This window comes from Platalea leucorodia (genome assembly GCF_965183815.1).
Source record: "Platalea leucorodia genome assembly, chromosome: 2".
Taxonomy (NCBI): Eukaryota; Metazoa; Chordata; class Aves; order Pelecaniformes; family Threskiornithidae; genus Platalea; species Platalea leucorodia.
The window spans coordinates 87,131,062-87,150,790 of NC_138824.1; the positions used below are offsets into that span (position 1 = coordinate 87,131,062).

Consider the following 19,729-nt stretch of genomic DNA (forward strand, 5'->3'; position numbering starts at 1 on the left):
CCCTGCAAGGACTACATTATTTATTAGGTCAAGAAGGTGGTTTCACGGTATTGGTTTGTATTCACGATCTTGTAGATTCTGTCAGCACTTACAGAGGCAGAAGAAAGCTTGGAACAGGTGGTGCTCTAGGAACTGTACTCCCCCATCGCCCAACGACTAGCAGTATCGATCGCCCTTTTTTGCCATGCTCAAACACATTAATAACGTGCTCGGTCCTGTTCCTATCACACAGGCCCTGCGGGGTTTCCGACACCGATGCCACAAGAAGCAGAACCGGCTGGAGGAGAAAGGGAAAGAAATGAAGCAGAACTTTTCTATGGCAGGTGTGTTCACAGAGGAAGAACATAAATCCATCTCCAAGCACTAGCATATTCCCCAAAGGTAGGTTACAGGGATAAATATACCTCTTACACCTCTACACTACCGAGTGGCAGATTTTAAGAAGTTTCTGTTTATATTTAACCAACCGTACTGCTTCAGCTATACTAGCAGCAGTTAGAAGTCAGGATGAAGTTCCCGTCAAAGCAAGTGGCACCACCCAGCACTTCTCAGCCTGATGATACACTTTTCCTCCAAGGACCCTTTGCAGTCAGCGCACACACAGCTGATCCCACCAGTCTAGCCTTATCAAGAGCCAATAGACTTCTCTAATTGCTAATTGTAATTATGGTTATTCTGACCCAATACAACTTACACAACAGATGTTTTCTACCCTCCTTTCTCCAGCAAAGTTTTCTACACTATAGATTTTCTGTCATGCATGACAAGCAATGCAATGTATTTGTTAAAATGTCCCTGTAAGCCATGAGGAGGATAAAACCAACTGCTAGTTTCACCAACGCAATATTGAACATCTGCTCCATCTGTTCCAGGAAATGGCGACAGGCATCTTGCTACAATATACTACGCTAATTTTTCCAAGATATTTTTATATTAGGTCATTTAAATGATAGTGAGGTATTTTATTACTATGAGCAAGAACAGACAGAACCTCCATAACCATTTCTAAACTGCTTTAATAGCCTAAATCACTCCCTGCTTCCGTAACTTTAGTGCCACCGTGGCAATGACACCCTGCCACAATGAAGCCCTTTGCCAAAACTGAACCATCTTTGCAGGCCTGAATATGGCATGGCATGCAGGAACACAGCCTGCGATGCGGTGGAGGAAAGGAAGGATTTAAGAGCTTTCCCTTTGCACGTGGTAAACCCTACCAACTTCAGAAGAGCTGTACAACTGGATGAATGTAGCATAGTGTTTCTCTTATTACATATTAACAGCATCACTTCATTTCATCAATTCAAACACAAAAATCAGCATTCAGTTCAAGTATTTCATCACTGGGCAAAGAAAGAAGGGTGCCCATGTTCTCCGTTTGGACACTGAAGAGTGATATATATTTGGATTTCATCTTGAATTTCATTTATGAAATTTTTCATTTTTTAATCACTTGCAGAAGTCTTGATAGTACAGCAGCAGCCAGAAAGTCTTGTTGCTCTTTTGAACTCTGTTCCACGTCCACATATGAAACTCAAATTAGTGCTATTTAACTAACATTATATTCCACAGATAAAACCCATTTTTGTCCTTCACCATTTTCTCCACTCACAAGAGGCCTGATTCTTTTCTGGTTTTACTGCATTGATTTTACTGGTTTTCTCTCTCATTTATAGGTATTTGGGAATATCTTTTGACTGAGGGATGTTAACATTATGCAAAGTGCATACCTCTCAACAGCTCATATATATGAGTACTTTTCAAATCACTGCCGTTTCCTATGGCTCAAAACACCAGCAAGAAGGGAAGAGCAGGGACAACCAAAATAACTTTCGCTATGAACTCACGGAGGCCATGACTGTCACTTTTTCCTTACAAGCAGTGAGACTGAGGAAAGCTTGATATTAAGTTCAGTACTACTAGATTTGGATCGTGTAGGACAATAATCTATCAACACATTTTAGCAAGCTTAAATGTAAGGTATACCTGAATCTGAAATCAGTGGGAGCACAAAAGATTGTTGGAGTGCTTTTTTTCCACCAGAGCCAGAGTGCTTAACATGATGTCGTGGTTTAACCCCAGCCGGCAACTCAGCACCACACCGCCGCTCACTCACTCCCCCCGGTGGGATGGGGGAGAGAATCAGAAGAGTAAAAGTGAGAAAACTCGTGGGTTGAGATGAAGACAGTTTAATAGGTACAGCAAAAGCTGCGCACGCAAGCAAAGCAAAGCAAGGAATTCATTCACTCCTTCCCATCGGCAGGCAGGTGTTCAGCCATCCCCAGGAAAGCAGGGCTCCATCATGCGTAACGGTTACTTGGGAAGAAAAACGCCATCACTCCGAACGTCCCCCCCTTCCTTCTTCTTCCCCCAGCTTTACATGCTGAGCATGCTGTTATACAGTATGGCGTAGCCCTGTGGCCAGTCTGGGTCAGCTGTCCTGGCTGTGCCCCCTCCCGGCTTCTTGTGCACTGGGCAGAGCACAAGAAACTGAAAAGTCCTTGACTGGTGTAAAATCTGCTCAGCAAGAACCAAAACATCAGTGTGTTATCCACATTATTCTCATCCTAAATCCAAAACACACCACTATACCAGCTACTAAGAAGAACATTAACTCTATCCCAGCTGAAACCAGGACACATGAGCAAACAGGTTTTGTTCATCCTCCCTTTAATGACATGCCCGTGGTAGGGGAGGGAAGTCAACCTTAAACAGCAGCACTGAAAAGATCAGCTTTTATCCTGCTTCCAACATTTTTGGAGGTATAATCAGAGACTGGCCACCATCAACTCACTGTGAAAGAAGAGGACAAGGGGATCTCATGTGCCATCAAGTCCATTTCCCCTGTAGGCAGACATTTAATACAAGTTTTTATAATTTCTCACACGCTGATGAAGCCCGACAGCCATGTAGGTATTTTGCTTCCGTACCCGTCAGAGGGCTGTTCCAGAGCCTTGTAATCTTCAAGCCCTTGAGGTGGGCAAATATGCCTGAGTAAGGTTATTGCTGTGACAGTATCAGTATGAAGGGCATTTTACAAGCATGATCCCTAACTTGTACAAGCTACACTAGAACTTAAAGGCAAACATGGCAAGAGATGGGAAAGGAAAAGAGCTCCCTCTGGAGAGAAGTCGGAGCTTCAGGAGAAAGGAACACTAAAATTGCAGGTTAAGAAGTGCAAGCACACCTGCAAGGCCGTGTTTCTCCCACTTCTGTGAATTTAATTTCATGAAATTTCTTTTTAAAGGGTGGATTCTGTTGTAGGAAGGCCAGAAAAAATAGTAAAATTTGTTCAAGACACAACATATAATGATACCTGCCTTGCCAATCCCTTTCTTCTTTTACAGAGCCTGTATTCTTTGAAAACATCCCCCAGCATTTTCTTTTGGCCCTGCTCTTTACGTGTTCTGTATCAGTTTTAAAAGAGAGAAATTGTCCATTCTGGTGTGGGTACCGTACCGTCCTGAAGGTACATTTCTCACAAATCATCTGCCGAGACAGGACGCGATGCAGATGCTCCTCTGTGAAGAGCCTGACTTGGTCAGCCTGGGGTAAGCTTTTTACTGAGCCATCAGTTTTCCCAGAGGATGGCACCCACAGTGCTCCAAGCACAGAAGGTCAATGGTGTCCCCACTTTCAATAAGGGATAGCTCCAGCTCTCTCACATCTTAATTTTTAAGGATCCTGGTTACAGTTTAACGGATACACTTGACAGACGACCTGAACGGTCCCAGTCAAACAGATATGCCTAGCGTAACCTAGTTCGACCAGACACCGCGCTGCAAAGCCTTACCTACTGCTTGTCACAGCCTACGTAGTGTCTTCAAAATCTTGCTTGTCATTAATGTGCCACTGAATTACCTTCTAGCTATGCTGACACGTGACAAATAGGTAACTGTTTTGTGATATGAACCACAATCTACTCAGAACTGAGCAAAATGACCTCTCATGAGGCAAACTTGAACCGAGGCATCTGGGCCACAAAGATGATCAGAGGGCTGGAGCACCTCTCCTGTGAGGACAGGCTGTGAGAGTTGGGGTTGTTCAGCCTGGAGAAGAGAAGGCTCTGGGGAGACCTTATAGCAGCCTTCCAGTACCTGAAGGGGGCCTGCAAGAAAGACGGGGACAGACTTTTTAGCAGGGCCTGTTGCGATAGGACAAGGGGCAATGGTTTTAAACTAAAAGAGGGTAGATGTAAACTAGATATAAGGAAGAAATTTTTTACAGTGAGGGTGGTGAAACACTGGAACAGGTTGCCCCGAGAGGTGGTAGGTACCCCATCCTTGGAAACATTCAAGGTCAGGTTGGACGGGGCTCTGATCATCCCGAGTTGTAGATGTCCCTGCCCATTGCAGGGGGGTTGGACTAGATGGCCTTTACAGGTCCCTTCCAACCCAAACCATTCTACGATTATGTGAATTAAAAGGCACTTAGCAGCCTCCTTTCTGTTTCACCACAGCCTTCATGCAGCCACCGCGTGCATTACAGGGAGCTCATTCACCTTTGCCGCCCAGCTGGCGGCACGGCAGGACTTCAGGCCCGAAGCAGCACGCTTTCTCGCCTTCCGTGCGCTCCTTGGGGCGGAAGGCACAAGTAGCGCTTGGCGCGCCGGGGCACGGCCGCCAGCGGCGGGGAGCCCGCGGCGCCCAGGCCGCCACGGGCAAGGGAGGCAGCGGGCGGGAAGCCTCCCGCAGGGGCAGCGCGGTCCCTCCCGCAGGGGCAGCGCGTTGCTCTTTTCTCTCTTCCTCCAGACACGGACATCGTTCACCGTTGCCTCCGGGGCTGAACCACGGGGCCCCGGCCGGGACGGGAGGCCCCACCGCAAGGCCCGGCCTGGTGGTGGGCGGGGGGCAGCGCGGCGGGGCTCGGGCCTCCGCCTCCCCTCACGCAGCCGCCGCGGGGCGGGGAGCGGGGCCGGGGGGCCGGGCCGTGCGGCTGGCGGCGGCTGCGGGGGGAGCGGCCAAGCTCCTCCCCGCCGCCGCCCCTCCGCCGCCGCGGGGACGTGCACTCGCTCGGCGGGCTATGGAGGCGGCGCGGCGGCGGCTGCGGACGGGCGGCGGGGCGAGGGCCCGGCGCTCCGCGCTGCTGCTGCTGCTGCTGGCGGCGCTGGGAGGCGAGGCGGCGGCGGCGGCGGCGGCGGCGGAGGAGCCGCGCTCGGCGCGGCAGCGGGGGGACGAGCAGTGCCATTACTACGCGGGGGGACAGGTCTACCCCGGGGAGGCGGCTCATCTGCCCGTCTCCGACCACTCGCTGCACCTCAGCCAGGCCAAGAGTAGGTGCCGGGCGGGGCCGGGGCTGCCGGGGCCGGTAAGGGCCCCGGGGCGGGCGGGGGGCGGCGGCGGCCTCCCCGGGCGCAGCGGGCGGGAGGGCGGCGGGCAGCGCCACGTCAGGCCGGGCGCATCGGCCCTCCGCGCCGGCCGGGGGCGGCGGCCGCGGCCGGGGGGCGCCCCGCGGCCGCCGGAGCAGGGGCAGCGGCAGCGGGGCCCTGCCGCCCTCCTGGGATCCCCCGCGGCCTCCCTGCGGCGGCGCGGCTGTTCCCCCCGGGGGCGACCGGCGCGGCTGGGTCGCGGGGGGTCCCCGCGGAAGGGGCGGCAGCCGCCGCCCGCCCCGCGGCCTCCCGGGGCGGGCGGAGGGAAGGGCCCGCCGCCCCTTGCAGGCCTGCGCGGTTACCCTGCCAAACGGGCAGCGAGTTTAACGTTTCCCAGGCGTTTAGCAAGGTCTGTGGTTGCAGAAACAGCAGACGAGTTAAGGGAGATGCTTTGAGGAATGCGCAGAAGCATTTCGTGCTCACGCTCTGATGAGAAGTACTGGACAGTCACCTCTCGTAGCGTCTGCCCGTTATTACTGGGCTGGGTTCATCCCTTGCCCTTGTGCCCGCTCGCTCTTGTGATTTAAACGCCTTATGGCAGACCCGGGTGCAAACATCTTTAATTGAGTTGCGGTGAGATGTCTAGGAGCATCTGTTCAGGCGGTCAGGTGCTCTCCAAAAGTCCCGTCCTGCGGCACAGGGAATGGAGAGAAGTCGCGTAGAAACGACCTTCGCTGTGAGATTTTACAGCTTTAAATCCTTTTCGTCTACCGAGCCAGGGCATAACTTCCGTTATAAACATTTGCAAACAGACGCTATGAGAAAAATGGAAAACGAGTCAAGATATGCGTAACCAATTTTGTTTGGTTTTTCCTCCCTTTGTAATGTAAGTTATTACAGCATTTTATACAAGTATTTTTAAACCAAAAATATCACCTTCGTTTAAAAATGGGTCAAGATACAACATACCTTACTTAATTTCTTTTCCTTCTCCCTAGTAATCTGAAGGTTAGTTGAAGAGAATGTTTTTCTCCAAAGAGATTAGATTTGGGGTGTCACTATTTTTTAGAGAGCAACATATTTGAAACATTTTTGGAGAAATAGCTTGGATATTAATCCTTGCTTTCACTTTAAAATAGTCCCATACCTGCAAAGACTCAATAAAAAAAAACATTAGCAGTCCAGGGCTTGAAATCTGGTCAGAAAGAATTCTGCAGAAGACTTGAGAGGAAGAAGAGCATTTCTTCAAAAAAAATGTAAACTGAAATTATCAGTCATGCCTGCTGACTCTCTGTACTTTTATTGCTGCGTCCCTTGTGGGTTGCATCAAGGGAAACCAAAGCAGGCTGCCTTCTCGTTCACGGGCACGGTCTGTCTGATGATTTGGGGTATTTTTTTGCAGTCCTTGTTGTACATCCTCACTAACTGCATTCTGTATCTGGGGGTTGTCCTGAGAAAAGGAGAGCCCAACAATGCAGTCATCGTCCAGATCATAGTTAAGATTCCATATATTTTTCTCGGCAGCGTCTCCCTGATTTCTTGGGGCTGTACGTCAATGTCCTTGACATCACAAGTGCATTCAGATCACCTTGTATCTCCAGCATACCCTACCCTCTGTCTCAGAATTCACATTACTATGAAAATAGTACCTGGCAGAATCATTTTTAGTATTTTAAATTCAAGGTATTTTGATAGCAACAGTAAATACATTTCGTGTGTTTTAATTGGATTTTTTTTAAATACAGCTATCTTCAAGTTATAGTTTGTTTAGGAGTTTTAATTTAATCTGCCTTTTTAGGCATTTGTCTCTAAACAAGTTGTAGCATGTATTTTTCGTGGACTTGAATTCCAGGTAGCTTTTTGTGGCTAAAAAGTAACAATGTGAATTTGAACCATCTTACGCTTCTGATTCACAACAGCTATGCATAACAAAATAGTGAGGGTTCCTGAAGCAGCTTCTCCTTCCGTCTAACAGATGTTCTACCATGAGCTGGTAGCGCACCCGTGGTTTGTTCGGTATGCCCCGATAAGGTTTGTGTGGCCTTGATTATCAGTGATTCAAAGGGCTCACGTATCAGCACAAGTTGGTCAAATTATTTACTTTCCACGTGTACTGAAACCTGCATTTCTTCATCATCCTGTAACCTCTGCCAGCTGTGGACTTTTTAAAGCAGTAAGAAAGTTTCGTTTTGTAACTGTGTGCAGTAGGTTGTTTTTCAAGCGAAAGGAAGAAGAGTTGTCCTTGCGCACAAGCTGGCTAATGAGCTGCTTTGTTTGAACACGTGCTTCACATTCTTAATTGAACGTTCTTCGTATTTCAGTCTCCAAGCCAGCACCTTACTGGGAAGGAACAGCAGTCATTAATGGAGAGTTTAAAGAGCTGAAAGTAACAGATTATGAAGGAAAATATCTTGTCTTCTTCTTCTATCCTCTTGACTTGTAAGTAAGACCACTGGAGACATATCAAGACTGAATGCAGCTACACTAGACTCGTAATTCATTAATTTTTCTCTTTTTTTTTTTGAGGTCTTGGGTTTTTTGCTTGGTAAGGGTTTGGGGGAGAAGAAAGGAGTGACAGAAGAAAAATACATTCTTTGCATTTGTGTTTTCATCATGCATTGGTAAAATTGTAACGCAATCTTTGTCCGAATAAGCGTGTCCACAAATTTGTGTCTCCACACAAAAAAATAACTTTGTCTGTAGTACCCAGGCGGGCAACCTTTATGTTCTGTGTGATGCTGTAAGTCACTGCTGCAAATAGAACACAGCATCCCATCTGTATTTTCTAGAGTGTATGTAGTGTATCTAAGAGACGGCATTTTCCCTTTAAGCTTATCCCATAACATCCCAAGAACACTTAACATTACCCTCCTTTATTTGGAATGCAGTAACTTCACTGGTTGAGTGAAAACATCTCTGCTTTCTACCAGACAATCCCATTCTTTTCCACAAAATGAAGAAAAGAGAACAGAGGTGCATAACTACCTTAATATCATAAAGGAAATAATGTGGCTCTTGGCCCTTAGCTTCAAGGCCCTAGAAATTGTGATCTTTACCACTTTATTTCTTCTGTAGTGGAAAAAGTTCAAGTCAAAATAGTTAAAATCTGCAGGCATGCACAGTAACAACAAATTACACTATGTGGCTCCGAAAAAAATGGCATATTGTGCTTAAATTCAGCCACTTAATATTCATAAAGTCATACTTCATGAAGTAACTGTAAAAACACTTGTATCCAGATTGTAATCCAACTGTAGGTTTATAATCTTCAGTAATAAACTGTTAGAAAGCTAGAGTCTGCGTCTGGAAGATTTGTCAGGCAGCATTTCGGTTAAATACTTGAAGAAGCAAAAAAAATAAGTAAAAGCTGGAATCATTTACGATAAATCCACAGTTTTAAGTTAAACAGAGAACTTACTGGATGTTTCATGAAATTTTGACCTTGTCTTGTCTTAAATTACCTAGCACATTTGTCTGTCCAACTGAGATAATCGCCTTCAGTGACAGAATTGAAGAATTCAGAGCAATAAATACCGAAGTAGTAGCATGTTCTGTGGACTCCAAGTTCACTCACTTAGCATGGTATGTATCTTATCCTTGTCTTTCACTAAAAATTATTCATGGGTCCATCTTAGCTGAAGAACTGTATCCCCAGCTTTGTGGCCTATGTAGGTATATGATAATGTGTAAAGGCATGATGCTATTGATACAAATGTTTAAAATATTTTTCAGTGGTAAAAATTTTTAACCCTAGTGCAGGAAAGTACCTTTATCTTTGAAGCTTGTTTAATATGTATTGCTTGAAATATATCATGTCTCAGTCCAAAAAATACTACAAATACAAAAAAAAAAAAAAAATACAAGGATGCAAGTATCTGTAAATGCAGCACACTGTCCCAATTCATGGCCACATTAGCATAAAGCGAATATGACTGATAAGAAAGAGGTCATTGTTAATAGATGTGGCCAAAAACTGCAAAAGATCTACTGAACATTTTGCTCAAACCATAAGTGGTATTCATCTCCCTTGTGTGCAGAACAAAAAAAACGTCACTTGCATTAAATCCTTCTGTCTGTACTGTTCTGGTATGTGACTTTTAACTTTGCGTAGGGAATATAAACCTTTATGAGAAATACTTCTGTATCTCATTTCTTTCAAAGGATTAACACTCCTCGAAAACAAGGAGGACTCGGACCTATGAAGATTCCACTTCTTTCAGATTTGACGCACCAAATTTCAAAGGATTACGGAGTATATCTGGAAGATCAAGGGCATACACTTAGGTATTTCACTTGGTTACTGTTCTTTTTCTTTTTTTTGCCACATTAGTACTTACTACTTTAATCCAAAGAAGCATTTGAAATTTTTCTTTGAGAGCAGTTTTTACTTGGGGATTTATGCCGAGAGACAAACTAAATATTGAAGAACACAAAAAAATAGTCACAATGAGTCAGAACAGGGGTGGAGGTTAATATCCTGTTTAACAGCAGTCAGTAGCAGATACCTAGGGCAGGGCAAACATGCAAAATACTCCGGAATTGCAGTTACTCGGGGACCTCCCAAGTCCAAGTGGAGTCAAGACCCTAAGGGTAACTAATGGCCTCAAGAGATACATCTTTCATAAACTCGATTAGTTGTTTTTGGGATCCCTGTAACATCATAGCATCTGCAGCATCCCCTGGCAGGGCCTGTCAAAGCTTAGTTTTATGTTCTGCAGAGAAGTATCCTTTTGTGTTTTTAACTTACCCTCAGCTCATGTCATCTGATAGCCCAGGTAAAGAATAGTAGGTTAGTAGTATTCTAAGGTGGCGGGTATTGTGTGGTGTTTGCAGAGATCAGATTCTCCTATCCAGCAGACATAAAATAGTGTGTAAACTCAACACTGTAATTAGTTCTGTTTCCTAACACACATACAAAAAATGTTTTCACAGAGGCCTTTTCATTATTGATGATAAGAGAATCCTTCGCCAGATCACGATGAATGACCTTCCTGTTGGGAGATCAGTGGACGAAACGCTTCGTTTAGTACAAGCATTCCAATACACAGACAAACATGGAGAAGGTGCTCTTTTAAATACTTTATTGATGAAGATTGTTTTACTTAGACCGGAAGCTGTATTTGTAGCTTTTTGGAAGAAAGGTACTCAGTAGCATTAGAAACTAGCCTCATGCAGTGAATGAACTGGTTCGGTTGCCCTGCTACAAGATTCTGTGGTCCTGGTACCTCCATAGCTTGTTTCTAGTGTAGTAATTCACGTTTTGCTTCACATCCATGAGAATGCAGAGCATAAAGCATTCCTTAGTCTGAATTGAGGCGTTATGTACCATCTGGCACAAGCATAAATCTGTACAAAATATGAGGCCATGAAGAATCGGGCCCAATAATATTTCAGTACATTATGGCATACTAAAATAATTGAGATGCAGGCCATCCTTGTCCTGTGTCATTCATTGAGGATCTGTGACAAGTAATTGAGAGTGCTTCGTGTCATGTTTAACAGGCTGCCCAGGGAAGTGGGTGAGTCTCCATCCCTGGAGGTATTTAAAAGACGGGTAGACGTGGTGCTCGAGGACATGGTTTAGTGGTGGGCTTGGCAGTGATGGGTTAATGGTTGGACTCGATGATCTTAAGGGTCTTTTCCAACCTTAATGATTCTATGATTCTATGTCAAGATACATGGTGATACTGTGAAGGTTAGACCGCCATTATTTGTGTTTTCTTTACAAATGATATGTGCTCATCTTCCCCTGACAAAGAAGCTTTCACTGGCTTCAGATCATTACTTTATCTGAAGAATTCATATTCCCCCCAGTTCAAGTATAGGGTGAACTTTTCACATTTCTTCAACTAAGATGTTTAAATACACACATGCTTTTTTTTCAAGATTTGTTTAAATATTAATACATGTGTTCAGCAGCTTAACTTCCATTTCAACTCAGTTTCACTTGGCATTTGAAAGTACCTTTATCTGAAGGTACAGATCATTATTATGCTTTGCTGTACAGATTTTAAAAGATAAATGCTGATACTTAGGCTATGCACATTTGACTAAGGAAATTTAACCTCTCTTATTTAGTTACAAAGCTGCCGTACAGAATATTGATCTACAGTGTGTTTCCAGAGTACATTTTTTTTTCCAGAGTACACTTTTTTTGCAGCTGTACGTGGAATCTCACCAGCTTTTGCATGAATGCTGAGGAGAGCCTCCCTAGATGCCGTATTGGATTCTTTGCACAGAACAGGGAAAAAAAGTTCTCCACAATTCCTGATTGCATTTGTGGTATTTTGTCTGACAGCATGCCTTAAAGCAGTGTAATATGGCATAACTCATTGGGCTAAAGCCTCAGAGGGAGAGCTCTGAACAGATAAGAGCTTCACTCCGGAATGTGCAACTGTACAGGTGGGCACAGGGCGCTCAGCCACACTGCATGCTAACCGCGTGCTATCGTCCCTTTTACTCCTGAGCAAGGCTTCAAATAAAATCACTCAGTCTCGTGTGGAATCCTTGAACTGATTTCTGTGCTAAAAAATTTCCCCTAGCATTGGTTTTAAAGAAAGGTAGGTAGGTCTCTGTGTAGTCACCTGAATTTTATCATGAAACATTTGTTTCTACTAGAATAGGTGTTCATTCTCAGATACTGCTTTGCCAGTACTTTGTCTAGAAGGGCACGAGAATTCAGCCAAGGCATAGACATCCATCCAGAGATACGCAGTTTCCAGTTAACAGAGGTGGTAGGTGGTATCAGGTATAAACTGTTAAGACACCATCCCGTGTATAAAGAATACTGTGTATTTAATAGTTGCAGATCTTAACACTTGTGTGCTGTTTTACTTCAAGTTCAGAAAGAGAATATTAAGTCCACAAAAGTGTGTGTGTATGTGTAAAAATACTTCTACTAACTTTGTCCTTTTTTTTTTTTTTTTTTTTTTTTCTTCTCTCTTCTCCCAGTTTGCCCTGCTGGTTGGAAACCTGGCAGTGAAACAGTAAGTCACTGTTTATATTTAAATGCACGTACTACTAGAAAACACTCGGTTATCATTTCCACTAAAGCCAAATCCAAAGTCTTTGCAACTTTCAATGAGATGATATGAGTGAACTTACATTATTATAGTTACAGCTTTTGGATTACTACTGATTTCATTAGGAGCTCATTTCCTTCACACTAAACATATTCCAGTTGTTTCAAATTCCCTGTGTATGAACTCTCTTGAGCAGCACTGAGTTTGTGATCAAGAACTTTTTTTTCCTGTTAACACCTGATGAGAGGAAGTTGGAAACTCTTGAGCCTGTCCTGTCGGTTATTTGTCCATATAAATTCTTGGCTCTTTCAAGTCTTGTGGATCCTAGGCACTACCCAAAACGAGAAAGATGCAAGTTCCCAGGCTGCTGTAGTGTCTCTGTAGTGTCTAACAGAGCCAGCGTGTCCCTGACAGAACTCCAGCAGAGAGCACTGCTTTGCTGCGCAATAGCTCTTCCTCCTTTGTTACCACTCGCCTACAAGCAAAAGAGCTAGGGTTCAGATAAACACCCACTGAACTTGTTTGTGTGGGATCAAGCCTCAGCAGAATAATGAAACTTTCACTAGAGGTCTGAGCCACCTAGTTCAGATGAGATCACTGTCATTTATTTGATCCTGTGGCTTTCTTCTGAACCATCTGGTGATGACAGAGCATTGTTGTTTAAGAGCTGTCTCAACAAAAAGCAAGTCCCAGCAGTCTCTACGCAGAGTAGTGAGCATTGTAATCGATAGTAAAAACAGTGGAATGTTAAACCATGTTTCTTTGCTGGATATGAAAACTTCCCAGGATGACTTGAGGCTAGGAGTCGCCTCTTTCAAGCTAGCAGAAGAGTGTCTTAGTAGGGAAAGCTGGATATCAAGACTGCAAAATGAAAGAGGGCTGGCTGGCCTAACAGACATAGTTTAGCACTGAAAAGTTCTGCCCTCCATAACCATGGATCACCTAAATAATATGACATGAACATATTTTCTGAAAAACAGTCTTAAAATGCTAAGATTAACAGCTCCAATACTACCAATTTAAAGATCTAAACCAATACATAAGCATTCTCTTTCTTCTCTGTGCAAAAGATGCAGATAATTTAAACAGCAGCGTGGTTCAAAAAGACTTTCTCGAAGATGTAGCAATGCCTTCTAAATGTGTTTGATTTAATTAGATCAAACCAGAGGAAGCCATGAGAGTGTGGTGGCCAAGGGAAGAACTGTAAGTAAATTCTAAGACTCTGGATTACAGGCGCTAATCTATTAAAATACCTTGCTTTTGGGGCAAACAACAGGGATGTGTGCACTCCCAACTGTCAAAATTCTTCCTTTGGTAGGCTGCACTCTCTCTTCCCCCAAGTAGTTAAATCTTTCTGCTTACTGCTGTTAGGTACTTTTAGAGATCAACAGTAACAGAGTATCAAGTCAACTGATAAATTACTCTTCAATGTTGGTTGTGGGTTGGCCTTAGCATCATATTATGAAATACTATGCTGTTCTGGTTTTATAGTTTGTTGTGTTCGCATGGTTTTGTTTTTAGACTAACATTTTCGTTTTCTTTCTTGTACAGATAATTCCAGATCCAGCTGGAAAACTGAAGTATTTTGATAAACTAAACTGAGGCTTGCTTCTGTTGAATTACACAGGTCACAGTCAACTTGATTTTTGCCAATAAAATTTCATTAATTTTGTTACTTCCATGAGTTTGACTAATGTGTAACTGCAGTAGACCATTAAAGGTCTTGTTGCTTAAACAGGAGTCTAACCTGGGTGAAGCATGAGTACCTCATTCGTTATCAGAGAGTGTTCTTGTGAAAGACACGTTTTCCCTGTAAGCCTTGTTTAGATGCTTGGTTTTCCCAAAATTTACTTCTCTTAGCATCTCAGGCTTAGAGTAATGACTTTTGCTATTGATAGATTACTTAATTTCTGCAAAAATCTTGTCGTCTTGGTCACGTTCTAGGAGCTACAGCTAGAAAAGAGCCACTTGGTTACGGTATGTTAGTCTGTAGTCCGGAGGCAATAGCAGCTAACCCAAAAGCCAGGAATAAGTTACAGTTGCTGAATTAAATTTCCAGTCTGTCCAGAGCTGGAAGACATTTTTAAACTAGTAAGAACATATCCTACGCTATGTAGATCAGTACAACTGCACTGAAAAAATAACAGCTCTGCCAGTTGATGTGATTCAAGAGCTGAACCAGTGATTTTTTTTTCTCCCATGCTTGTATGTGTAGTGTATATGCTGATAAGATCGATTCCATTTCACACGGTCTGAATATTTTCCCTGACCCTACACTGATAACAGATGTGCGTAGTGGTTAGCGTCCTGTGCTGATCCACTTGTTAACCGTGGCTCCTAGTTTTAAGGGAGGAATGGTGGTCTTTCCCAAGACTAGCATTGATGTGTCCAGCGACGGTCAGAAACTCTTGTGGCTCATGTACGTGAATTTCTTCTTCCAAGGGAAAAAAGAACATCTCCATGTAAGACGTACTTCATACTTGTGTGCACTGGAGATCCCTTTCGTAAGAACGTCTTCTCTTGCTCCTTCCCCCCTCTCCCTCTTTTTAACGTGGTGTTCTAGAGTCTGTGCAACTGGAAAAACGGCGCCCGAAGTCAGTGTCAGCCCTTCACCGGGGTCGTCCTTGAAAAGGCCACAGCGGCGGCTTCCTCACCGCTACGTTATGGCTGTTGGTTGGATCCCCCGGTTGTGAGAACTTGCTTCCCCTTCCCCCACCAGACTATACAGCTCCCTTCCCTGCTACAGATGCTTCAATATCGTTCTGCAGAACGAGACCCGCAGTTGCGTTCTCACTGTAAAGTTACCTGATTTTGTAGACTTTGGTGAGTATTGAGCAGCTCTCCAGATTAGTCACCCCAGATAGAGAGCAGAAGCGGCTGCTTGACTTTTGCTTCAGCTCAGATACGAGGAACACCTCAGCGCGTGACCAGGGCAGAGGGAAGCCCAGCCAGAGCAAGCAGAGCTCCCCCAAGCCCCAGCTCCCCCGTCCCTGCGAGGCCTGGGGAAAGGAGGAGCTCCTGATCCCGTCCAGAGGGGAACGCAGGCGCGGTGGGACCAACGCCAAAGGCTGGTAATGTGCTGCTCCAGCCCGTGTGATCTCAAAGACCGGAGGGCAGCATGTAGAGAGGCAGTTTCTCACAGTACTAGGCTGTAAATCAGCTGCTTGAATTCTACTCAGGGCTTTGTTTACAGCCTTTATCAGCCCTGAAGCACTAAAAACATCATCAACACGGAGAACATTCAAATAACTCCACGCAACTGCAAGCGCGACGAAGGCAGGCCCAGCTATTACATGGCTATTCACAAGCAGCCCAAGGCACAAAGCACGCCTAGCACTCGCGGAGAGCGCTTGTGCCCTCCGCCTCAGCGGCTTTGCCTGCCTCTCCAGCCAGGTCGCTCTCGTTCGCGCCTGCTGCTCTCCCAGCAGCAAACACCTCTGTTGCGCTAAGGCAGCAGATGAGACATTAGGAAGACAGAGATGAGTTACCATCACCCGCGCGTTGAACGCGCTCCGTCCAGCCCACGGCTCCGTGGGGAGCCAGGCAAGCAGCGAGTTACGGCAACAAAACCACAGGCTGTTTCGCTGTGGCAAACGCAGCAGCAAGAGCACCAAACCAAAGGAGACGTCAAAAAGCTGTACGAACCCTGAGCTGAGAAAAGAAAACAGGACGGAGAACCCCTACTGACTGAAGAAAAGTGAGGCTATCTGCACGCTTCGAACGTTGCAGATTTAGGTCCACAGCAGCGTAGCTGTGCCAAATTTGAAGGCCCCAGCCCTCTAAATGCCTAAGGAATGGGCTAAGAATTTTTTTTTTTTTAAAAGCAATTCAATAGGAATAAGTCTCGGGGAAACAGTCCTTAAGCAAAAACCTGAATCGCTACGTCACATTACATATTTGAAATGAAAGATTATTTCTGTGGAAGGAGAGAATGGGGTTTTACAGAGATTTGGATATGCTGGTAGGGAAGTTTAGGAAGGAAAAGACGGGCAAAAAAATGCAAAAGTGCTGGTGTTTGAGGGGGAGAAGTGGGAGTTTGGGGGCAGAGTGGGAAACAAAGGGAGATCCTCAGTTCCACCGTGCCTCCAGGAAAAAGGGAAACCCAAGGACAGGAGATGAGATCCCTGAATAGAAGAAGAATATTGGAAACTCGGCAGGGGGCAGGGAGGGAGAAACACTGAAGCCTGCGGGTTTGGGATCATAAGGATTTGCTGGCTAGGAACGTTTGTGACAACCCTACCACCGCCGCCTCTGGACGGGCACTCCGGCAAGCCTACCTCACTGAGCAACACCCCCAGATGCTGCCCCACCACCCGCAGATGCTCTGAGAAAGTTCTGCCTCCCCAGGCAGCCAGCCCTGCCTCTCTTGCAGTGCAGAGCCCTGGCGCTAGCCTACTTGCGACGCCTGTAAGGAAGAAACTCACTTTTAGCAGCATTTAATTCTGGAGATGATCCCCTCGTAGGCTCCCCACCAGCCTGGCGGACACAGAGGGCCCAGGGGACGGGTCCCTGCTGCAGGACGGCACCTGAATTTTCTGCTGAACACTTACCAGGTAAAGAAGTGACACCGTGAGCAGGGACCAGAACCCCTACCACTGTCCCTTCCGAGTGCCCCAAGCACCAGCCCCCAGAGCCATGCTCCTCTCCTCCAGAAATCTCCCATCTCTGCTACGTAACAGAAGATAAAAGAGTAAGGAGCAGCCAATGCCCAGAAGTGTCTCTGGCCTTGTGGACAGGAGGCCTGCAGGGACGAGAATTCCCCGCGGCCAGGGCAAGTGCTCCAGTGTATTTTCAATGCAGGTATCGTCATCCAACTACACCTTCCACAAAAGGAGTCCCCAGTTTCTCTTTCATGAAAGCCGAGTATTTACATGAAAGCTGAGTATTTACTGCATTGAACGTGCAGTAAAACCAACTAAGCATGCAGAAAGTCGAGAGCGAGTTTCTGAACTACACCCTCACACAGCGGCCCGTGCTGCGCCTGCTCCAGCAAGCTTCCTCCCAGAATGCCGTACACCGCGACGCGGCTGCAAAGCAATTGTGCATATTTGAAGAAGGGCTACCAGAAGCGGTTACAGTAAGTATGAGTAAGTAATTTTAATATTTTTTTTAGACACAGAAAAACATTTAAAACAAAGTGCTTTTTCAGGCACTGAGCTTAGCCAGTCCCACAGAAATCTCCTTTTATATCACCATTAACTACTGAGAGGGTTAGGGGAGGCAATCCAGCTACCACAGACTTCCTCCTCCTCGCTGTACGCCAAGACGCGATGGGCACAGAAACATTTACTTCCCACTGCAGAGCCACAGCCAATTACACAGATAGGTTCACAATAAATAAAAAGATTTTCTACCAATACCTTTAGGCTTGTGTGGTAATGGTCACTTACAGCAGTGACGGGTTGGTCATTAAGTTGCAATATAAACTCAACATGAATTACTATGTTAAAATATTTTAATTCTGAATGTGAGATCTGAGAACAATTTTATCTCATACACAAAGGTATACAGCAACATGCATAAATAATACCCTTGAACAGAGATACATTTAGCCTGTTACCAGAGAGGGCAACAACTTGGAGTTACCTTCTCCGAGTAAAAAAATATGTGAGCACATATTCTAGGTCTTTCTGTTTATTACTGTATATATATCTTTTACATATGTATACACACACACACACACACACATTCTGTATGACTGTACATACATTCCTGTAACTACTGTGATTGTGGTACATGATTAAGTTATCATGAGCTTTGAAAACACACTAATTCTTCTAAGCATCTTCATTTGTGGGATTCATTTTCTTCACTGTGTCCAGAGGTTTTGATGTCATGCCTTGCTCCCTACTCTATTACCTCTTTTTCTCCTCTCCAATCCCTTCCCAAAGGCTGAATTTAGAAATCACGACAAATTCATATTTAAATACAGCTGAAAAGGCAGCAGAGGAAGAACTTGGTACCCCCTTAGCTTACAAACGTTATACAAAAGTGACGCAGGTAGGACCACTGGGTCAATGACGAAAACCTGCAGATAGCCAGGAGTAATCCACAGTTCTGAAACAGATCCCTCACTGCCTGCCTTCCCGCTCAGTTTTTAATAGCCAACGGTGATCCATGCAGCAAGGGGGGAAGAAGCTGGGATAGAATTTCAGTTCTTTACGTGTGTGGTCAGTCAGGCATATTCAGCTTCCAAAGAGTTTTAAAAAGGAGAAAAGCAGAAAATACAATACATATCCACAGTGTCATAACCGTTAAAGAAAAAGACTGTAACATCATACAGCTGAATCAGCACTGGAGTGTAGCTGAAGAGAGAAACTCTATGTAAGGAACCAAGAGCGTACTGTCACTGCAGTGCAATGAATCTGATCCGCATCAGGCAACACCCCCGTGCCTCCACTGGAAAGCTGTCTAACTTAGGAATACAGGCAGCCAAATCCTCAGCTGGTTATTACAATGCTCAGCTGGTTATTACAATGCCAAAGGAAGCTGGTCTTAACTGTGAATTTCTCAAAAACTTTCTTACTCAGAAATAAAATTTCAACAAGTTACTTCATTTCATCAATCTGTTTCATGCATCTGTGCTGATTCACATCTTTTCTACTTGCTGCTTCCTGATTTCAAAACATTTTAAACCTCACAGGGAAGCCGGAGCCTATTCTCATGTATTATTTAAGACATCGTATTTCATCCATTTAACCTACCATGGAGCCCAACTACTCCTCTTTGGATATCTTGACCAGACAGGATATCTGTCCTGATTTGAAGGTATCAGAAGTCCAATTTTGTGCTTGTGACTAATCTTCCTCGCTACTAAAAGTTGATGCCTCCCATCCACTCACCTTCCTAATTTCAGGATGTTGGGCTTTATCTGCCCAATATCAGAGATAATTAAAACTTTATCCACTAGGTCAGAATCACTTCAGTATCAAGAACTTTCTTCCTGTTACTTATACGCCATAGTTATGTCCACTGTGGTGTCCCCTCTGTGGTGGGGAATCACTCTGTCCTTCACAAGTAAACCTGACAACCTTTAAAGCTGTGCAATACTCGTATTTCATTACTGTCTACCAAGGAACCAGACAAATAATCCAGCTGAGGAGGCTGTCCTCTAGCTGTACCACCCCTCAGTAGGATAAAAATCCTCCCACTGCTCAGAGCTGCTCAACACAGATTCTCTGGAGCCCTAACTCCTGCATCAAACATAACCATTACCATTTTGGCAGCATTTTACCTTTCCTGCTCCCAGTCCCTAACAAACCAAAACGTTCTGCTCTACAATGCCACTTCCCAGTCCCACCCAATCTCACCACTCAGATCTCTACTCTACAGGCCATGAGAAATAATTCATTAATGAACTCACTTACGGTTATACCCCAAAAAAAAAAAAAAAAAAGACGTT

General features: G+C 45.0%; 1 protein-coding gene across 3 annotated transcripts; it reads left to right on the top strand.

Moving 5' to 3' along the window:
• The first annotated feature begins 4,991 nt into the window (after nt 1-4,991).
• Nucleotides 4,992-14,008, top strand: PRDX4 (peroxiredoxin 4). Of its 3 annotated transcripts, XM_082332604.1 has the most exons (8): nt 4,992-5,269; nt 7,627-7,744; nt 8,771-8,887; nt 9,467-9,589; nt 10,238-10,368; nt 12,257-12,291; nt 13,484-13,530; nt 13,879-14,001. In XM_082332604.1, exons 1-8 carry the CDS (start codon nt 5,020-5,022, stop codon nt 13,880-13,882), a joined length of 825 nt encoding a protein of 274 aa, XP_082188730.1. In that variant the 5' UTR covers nt 4,992-5,019; the 3' UTR covers nt 13,883-14,001. The 3 variants fall into 3 exon arrangements, with proteins under 3 accessions (XP_082188730.1, XP_082188729.1, XP_082188731.1); XM_082332605.1 differs by lacking the exon at nt 13,484-13,530 and having other exon boundaries at nt 4,999-5,269; nt 13,879-14,008; XM_082332603.1 differs by lacking the exons at nt 13,484-13,530; nt 13,879-14,001 and having other exon boundaries at nt 12,257-13,466.
• Nucleotides 14,009-19,729: the final 5,721 nt, after the last annotated feature.